General features: G+C 41.8%; 1 protein-coding gene across 1 annotated transcript; it reads right to left on the reverse strand.

Annotated features, from left to right (window-relative positions):
• Positions 1-1,816: 1,816 nt before the first annotated feature.
• LOC117278283 (uncharacterized) lies at positions 1,817-2,176 on the reverse strand. The gene has a single exon (XM_033657729.1). It carries the CDS (start codon positions 2,174-2,176, stop codon positions 1,817-1,819), a length of 360 nt encoding a protein of 119 aa, XP_033513620.1.
• Between the last annotated feature and the right edge of the window lie 6,324 nt (positions 2,177-8,500).

Below are 8,500 nucleotides of genomic sequence, written 5' to 3' on the forward strand. Positions count from 1 at the left end.
GGGAGAGCTTAACTTATAGAGTGCGTCTCTGCTTGTTTGGAGAGCTTTGCACTGAAAGAATGTCTTCGCTTGTTGGGAGAGCTTGATTTGTAGAGCGCGTCTCCGCTTGTTGGGAGAGCTTTGCACTAAAATGTAAAGTAATATTCGCTTGGGAGCGATTGACTTAAATCGTAATTGTGTCTGAAGCTGCATGAGCAAAATGTCAAAACATTCAAGATAATAGCAAAGGAAAAGAAAAGCATGCCCAAGAGATACTCTTGACTGTGAAGCTAAGTTGCGGCCATCGATTGGCAGAACATCGATGACGAGGTTTGCGACTGTCTATTTTGCCCCCGTTATGATGGAGTGGGAGTGCGGATTGTTCCGTTGGCGGAATAAATAGTTTGCTATATACAAGGCTTCGATTAGCGAAGCCGACATTTGATTTGTACAGGGTGCTCCGATCGATTGAGTTGAAGATTTGCTATACACAGGACTTCAATTGGTGAAGCTGACGACTCGTTTTATACAAGGTGCTTCGATTGGTTGAGCATGTGGTTTTTCTATATACATGGCTTCAATTGGTGAAGCCTATCGGTTCATTTTGTACAAAGTGCTCCGATTGGTTGAGCGGGCGCTTTGCTATGTACAGTGTGCCTTTTCCGCATCAACGGTCTGACTCCGAGGTACCTGTAAAGAATTCAAGGATTAGCTTTAGTTGTATCAGAAAAATGTAAGTAAAGGAGAAAGGGTGATAGTCCTAGGAGAGTGGCACATCCGTCATTTGCCCCGGTGTGGTCCCAACATTTCCTTGCTTCCTATTGACCCTGCACTCAAAGAAAAATTCTTTCTAGGGGCGGGGGTTTGGTTTGTGTCGACCATAGTGTTGGTTTTGCCTCGACCCTTGATATGACTACTCCATGAAGTTCGGTAGGTGGAACAAATTACTGTATTTTAGAAAACATTTTGAAAATTTTGTTTTAAAGTAAGAGCCGTCGTTCCGGATTATGACATGATATGAAAGGTTCTCCAAATGCGAGTGCCGCTTCTTGAAAACTCTATCCTGTTGATGACGATCCTTCATGATGCTTTAACAATGCGGCTGCTTGCTGTTGCGACTGCATCCTAATTTGAACTAATGCATTACAAAGTTTTTCCTAAGGTTATGACTGAACCCTTTTAGATTGCCTAGGTTTCCAAAAAGAAATCAGGTCTGAACGTAGTTCGTGGATGATGATAAAAATATGATAAAGATGACCGAGCCAGACTCAGGTAGTCTACGTATCTAAATGGAATCAGGTCAAGACGTAGTTCGATTACAATAGATGCAAAATGATGAGATTAAGAATGAAATGGCTGAGTCTAACTCAGACTGCATACGTATCCAAATGGAATCAGGCCAGAACGTAGTTCAATTACAAAAGACGACTGAATCCAATGAGGATTGCCCACGTATTCCTTCCTGAGGAAATCAAGTCGGCGTAGTTCCAGAGCAATATACAAAAATGATATTTGGATTTTCTATTACAAAAGAAAGGAGGGAGAGAAACCTAACCCTACGTGGGTTTCCTACGTATCCCTACGTGGGAAGTCAGGTTGAACGTAGTTCTATTACAGCAAAACCTAACTCTATTTGTCTTCAAACATAGTATCTCTTGACTGCGCCTGAGTTGATAGGCTTCATGTTGATTCTTCCATCCATTTCTGCCAAGATTAGAGCTCCGCCCGACAACACTCGGTGAACCACGTAAGGACTTTGCCAATTTGGTGCGAAATGTCCTTTGGCTTCTTCCTGCTGGGGGAAGATTTTCTATAGGACCAACTGCCCCGGTGTGAACTAGCGTGTCTTCACCCTTTTGTTAAATGCATTGGTCGTCCTGTTCTGATATAGCTGACCATGGCATATTGCATCCATTCTCTTCTCGTCGATGAGCATGACTTGCTCCTGTCTAACCGGTATCCACTCTACATCGTCCAACTTGGCATCTTGAATGACCCTTAAAGATTGTATCTCAACCTCTGCGGGTATCACAACTTCGGTGCCGTATACTAACATGTACGATGTTGCCCCAATGGATGTTCTCATGATGGTCCGATAACCCAGTAAGGTGCTAGATAGTTTCTCGTGCCATTTCCTATGATTGTCCACTACGCAGGATGCTCTTGATATTCTTATTGGCTGCCTCGACTGCCCCATTTATTTTTGGTCTATCGGCTATGGAGTTGCGGTGGACGATTCTGAACTTCTCACAGATTTCTCTCATAAGGTCGCTATTGAGGTTAGCCACATTTTTAGTGATGATCGACACTGGATTCCAAATCGGCAAACGATTTTGTTGCGGACAAAATCTGCCACTACATTCTTTGTGATGGCCTTGTAGGTAGATGCTTCGACCCATTTAGTGACATAGTCAATGGCTACCAAGATGAAGTAGTGCCCATTTGACGCAGCAGGCTCTATAGGTCCTATCACGTCCATGCCTCAAGCGGCGAACGACCAGGGTGAACCCATCACATTCAACTCATTTGGCGGAACCCGAATGAAATCCCCGTAAATCTGGCACGGGTGACACTTCTGTACGTAGCAGATACTATCGCTTTCTATAGTCATCCAAAAGTATTTAGCTCTTAAGATCTTATTGGGTAATGTGAACCCGTTCATGTGGGGTTCGCACGTTCTTTCATGTATTTCTTCCAATAACCTGGTCGCCTTGGCGGTATCTACACATCTCAATAAACCCAAGTCTGGGATCGTCCTGTACAGGACTTCCCCGTTAAGGAAAACATGATTTGCCAACCTCCTAATGGCTCACTTTTGACTATTAGTAGCATTTTCTGGGTATTTTCTGGTTGCAAGGAATCTCCTGACGTCGTGGTACCATGGTTTACCATCTGTCTCTTCATCTATATGGAAGCAATAGGCATGTTAATCCCTGGTCTCTACCTAGATAGGGTCGATATAGTTCTTGTCTGGATGCTGAATTATGGACGATAGAGTTACAAGGGTGTTGGCGAACGCGTTCTGAACCTTGGGAACGTGCTTGAACTCAATCTTCATGAACTTCTTGCATAGCTCTTTTACACAGAGCAGGTAAGGATCTTGACATTTTTGGTGGACCACTACCCTTGGACTTGGTGTATCAATATATCGGAATCCCCTATGACCAAAAGTTCTTTGACGTTCATGTCGACTGCCATTCTGATCCCAAGGATGCACACTTCGTATTCAGCCATATAATTGGTACAATGGAATCTTATCTTTGTCGAAGCTGGATAGTGTTGTCCGGATTCCGAAATTAGGACTGCCCCAATTCTGACTCCTTTGAAGTTTGCTTCTCCATCGAATAATGTTCTCCATCCAGGGTGGGTATGACTTTAAAATATCTTCTCCAGCAAATAATACCTCTTCGTTGGGAAAATACCTAGTGATCGGCTCGTAATCCCCCTCCACGGGATTCTCTGCGAGGTGGTCGGCTAAAGCTTGCCCTTTGATAGCCTTCCGAGTTATGTACGCAATGTCAAATTTATTGAGGAGAATTTGCCATTTAGCTAGCTTTCCGGTAGGCATCCGCTTCTGAAAGATGTACTTAAGTGGGTCGAGTCGAGATATCAGATACGTAGTGTATGCTGACATGTAATGCCTTAGTTTCTAGGCGATCCAAGTCAGAGCACAACAAGTGCGTTCTATTAAAGTGTATTTGGCTTCGCATGGCGTGAACTTCTTACTTAAATAGTATATGTCCTGCTCCTTTCTCCCAGTTTTGTCATGCTTTCCCAACACACATCCGAAGGCGTTATCCAAGACTGACAGATATAGTAACAATGGCTTCCCAGGCTCGAGGGAAACCAACACAGGTGGATTTGACAAATACTCCTTAATTCTGTCGAAGGCTTTCTGACACTATTCTATCCATTTTGTGGAAGTATCCTTTTTCAGCAACTTGAAAATGGGTTCACAGATTACCGTGGACTGGGCTATGAAACGACTGATGTAATTCAGTCTACCCAGGAAACTCATCACATCTTTCTTACTCTTGGGTGGTGGCAATTCCTGAATGGCCTTGATTTTTGATGGGTCCAGTTCTATCCCTTTTCTACTTAAGATAAAGCCCAACAATTTTTTAGTAGGTACTCTGAACGCGCATTTTGTCGGGTTCAATTTCAAGTTGTACCTTCGCAGGCGTTTGAAAAATTTCCTCAAATCGTCCAAGTGCTCTAAACTCTTTCGAGACTTGATGATGATGTCATCCATATATACTTTGATTTCCTTGTGAATCATGCCGTGAAAAAGGGCCGTCATGGCCCTCATGTAGGTGGCGCCAGCGTTCTTGAGACCGAACGACATGACTCTATAGCAGTAAGCTCCATAAGGTATGGTGAAGGCTGTATTTTCTGCATTTTCCTTATGCATCAAGATCTGGTGGTATCCAACGAAACAATCCACGAACGATTGCAGTTCATACTTTGCATAGTTGTCGATGAGGATGTGGATATCGGTAATCCACGTATATCCTGATCTTCTAGTATTTCTTGGGTACTGAGATGATATTTGCCAACCAGCTAGGATAATTGGTGACTCTTATCACATTTGCCTATATCTACTTGGTTACTTCCTACTTTATCCTCAAATCAGGCTAGAATGTTCTTGGTTTTTACTTGATCGGCAGTCTGGCAGGATCGGTAGGCATTCGATGCGAGACAATGTTAGTACTTAATCCCATCATGTCATCATATGGCCCTGCGAACACATTGATGTATTGTCGGAGGAGCTCAACCATGTTTTCCCTCTGCTCAACTTCTAGGTGAATGGTGATTCTGGTTTCTTTCATGTCTTCTTCACTTTCAAGATTGACCACTTCCATTTCTTTGAGGTTGGGCTTTTTCTGACTCTCTAGTTGTTCGATCTCTTGTAGAAGATTGTCTGGCATCATACTCTCATCATATTCCTCGTAATCTGGGTCATTTCGCTCGACGGCTTTGTTACATTTCACAACCTCGGAACACGGATTTTTATCATTTTGATTACTAAAAAGAATAACTAAGTATAAATGAAGCAGTAAATAAAGTTGCAATATTTTAAGAAAATGATTCTTTTTATTTCGTCAAAAGAGGAATGTCTTAAGCATTCAATAGAGGCAAATGGCAAAAAGGTACAGACACGGTGCATGCCTTAATTGACCGTGCAATCCACCAATGCACCAATAACCAGAAACCGCACAAGTAGATAACCATGCGATCCAATCGTAGATGATGGGGCTACCCCACTTAGCTTTAGCTATAATTATATAAACCTAGAACCCACAATGATTTCTCCTTCTCAATTACCATGATCTCACACCATCAACCCGCCAAATTTCTTGTAGTTTCTTATTAAACTTTTCATGAACATTCTGAATTATCAGCCACAATCGCATATTCGACCTTCCGTCGGCTAGTAAGTAGAATTCTTCTTAGAAAGTTCATCAAAATCATGCAACCGCTAACATGCTCACAGGAGATAACCCACCTGTGGAGATTCCATACCGACATCTTCCAATGACGCTGCACTGGGTACCACCACCGCGAACTCAGTAAACTCTCCTGAGCCAATGCTCATCCACCAACTGTACAAGTCTGTTCATTCCCCATTGACATTAACTGAAAGTCCGACAATACATTCCAAACTCGAAGTCATGTTGCATCCCAACGATAATCAAGTTTTCACATCCCTCTTCATTTCCAGCAACTCCTTTATGCCATATTCGATCTTCCTCAGTGCAATAGCCACCATTTCATATAAGGTCTGTAGACCTATTCACTTTCCACCATGACCCCCAAATCACTCTAAACTTTCTCAAGGCATGTGGCTAACCTGTCACAGAATCCATATGCTACACTACCAATCCCACTTCGGTTAAACCATCTCCTTTAAGAAACTTCTCGACCTCTGCTCTTCATAGTTGACCTGCCAGTAATTTGACCATCGCGAGACACCTCCCGCCATGTCCTTCCTCATCCTTTGCTGCCCAAATGTTGCCTCAAATCAAAATCCTTCTCTATAGTGCCTGAACTAACAAATCGCTACCAACTCTAAGCCTCCTCGAAGATCATCTTTCTCGAGCCATCCGCTTTAGAAGCACCGGTTTGATTCTGAAATCGCTACACACCGCCATCTCTGGCAACCGCTTTTTAGACACTATTTCACCACACTCTGACCCGAAAGAAAATCAAAGAAGACCATAACACCGGCGAACCTCAATACATTCAAACAAGGATGACGATACCACATCATAAATGAAAATTCCACCACGCTCGAAAATATCAAGTCTCGTTTCTCCATCAACCAAAACCTGAACATCCATAGTCTGATTGCCCTTCCCTTGCTGGAATTAGATGCCAAACCGCTAAACCATGAATTGAGAAGTCCTCCTTTCGGGTCATTCACTGCCGCGATCCATAAATAAGCACCCTACGATTACACCAACACTGTGCGATAACAACTCATGAACATTATAGCAACCCGTGCATAGCCTCAAAACAATAGGAAATACAGATACTGAGCTGAAATAACAGAACATCCTTATGCAAGGCGATGATAATAGCCCGCCCGAACACGCAGGGAAAAATATCGTACACCACGTAAACAGAACCACCACAACTCCTCAATTCTCAATTGATAACAAGGGCTTCACGTCGCATAATATTTAGTAGGAAGGAAATCGAAAGATGAGGAATCAAGAAGGGAAGTGCTTTTAACAGCCCTATAGCCTCTCGAAGATAAGTACATATGTCTCCGTACTGATCCGCAAGACTCTACTTGACTTGTTCATGACTCGTGAGACCTAAGTGAACCTAATGCTCTGATACCAAGCTGTCACGACCTGAAATCCACTATAGGTCATGATGGCCCCTAATGCCTCCGTCAGGCAAGCCAACGGTGATTTATCAATTTAATTACCCATTTTATTATTTTCAAAATTATGGATTTTAATTTGGAAAGAGACGTACACTTCTAAATCCACGGGGACATACAATATTTGTAGTTTATAAAAGAAATGAAAGGCGATAATAATATACGAAACCGTAAGTATCAACTAGTATAACCCCAAAACTCGGTGTCACAAGTGCATGAGCATTTTCTAAGTAGTACAATAATAATACAACATCTGTCCAGAATGTCAATAAGACAAGATAAAATAAATAATACGATGGAGACTCGATGGACTGTGATGCGTAGCCTAGAATGCAACTCACATGAAGTCCCCTCAACAGGTGCGCCTACGCACCAAGACGATCACCAAATGAACCTATCAGATCCTACACATTTAGTGCAGAAGTGCAACATGAGTATGTAAATCAATGCGTACCCAGTAAGTATCTGGACTAACCCCGGAGAAGTAGTGACGAGGGGTCGACATCGACACTTACTAGAGGTCCAATAAAGCAATATAATAAATCATAAGCAGATATGAAACACATAACAATAATAGGGTAAATATGTAAGTTATGTAATCTTCCAAGTATTTCTTTTAACGTATGAATTTCTCAATCTTGTATTCTATCTTAACAACTCAGAAAAATGTCAAGTGCCAATGTCAAATGAATAAGGAATACCATACAAAACGTCGGGCATCAGTGGAAAGATAATCTCGTGAGCGTTCGGACTACCAGCGATATAACGCACGATTATGTCGAGGTCATTCAGACCGATTCAGAATAATGTGTACACTGTCGAGGGTCGAGTGGCACGAACCATAGATTCATCTATTATACTACCGAGGCGTTCGGCCCGCTCCACAAGAAAGGAATGAAGTTATTGAATTACGAGGTACATGCTTACAATATAGTACATGGGCACAATAATAAATATACCCCTTTACATTTGTCAAATATCTTGGCAACAACTCAAGGTGATAAAGCTTGGCCTAATATATTTACATGTTTCTAAATCAATTTCAGTTAAAATTTTCAATTCATTAGACTAGCAAAATGAGTCCAAACAATTTAAATATTATATGATAAAGTCCCAAGTCTACCCGAGCATAATCATGCTTTAGCTACGTATGGACTCTCGTCACCTCATGCGTACGTAGCGCCCACAACTAGTTACATATAACAATAAATACCACATAAGGGGTAGTTTCCTCTTACAAGGTTAGACAGGAGACTTACTTTGCTCCGAAGTTCCATAACCGGCTCCAACGCCTCTTTAACACCTCAATTCAAAGCCAAACGTCCTGAAACTTGTCAAACAATGAATAAATCAATCAAAATATACTCCACTATTTACAATTTAACAATTTATAATGATTCCCAACTCCGCTCGAAAAGTCAATAAAGTCAACCCTCGGGCCCACGTGCCCGAATTCCGAATATTTTCAAAGATAAACTTTACCCATAACGTCACGAACTCAAATATATAATTTATTCCTAATTCCATTTCCAAAATCACGGTGAAAATCCAAAACTATCAATTCTAGGTCTTCATCTTAAAATCACAAAATCTTCCATAAATTTCCATATAAAAATCCGTATATAATCC

This window comes from Nicotiana tomentosiformis, chromosome 4 (assembly GCF_000390325.3).
Source record: "Nicotiana tomentosiformis chromosome 4, ASM39032v3, whole genome shotgun sequence".
Taxonomy (NCBI): domain Eukaryota; kingdom Viridiplantae; phylum Streptophyta; class Magnoliopsida; order Solanales; family Solanaceae; genus Nicotiana; species Nicotiana tomentosiformis.

Bases quoted from the DNA above. Each gene is read 5' to 3' on its own strand.
- LOC117278283 (XM_033657729.1), bottom strand. From the start codon at position 2,176: ATGGGGCAGTCGAGGCAGCCAATAAGAATATCAAGAGCATCCTGCGTA.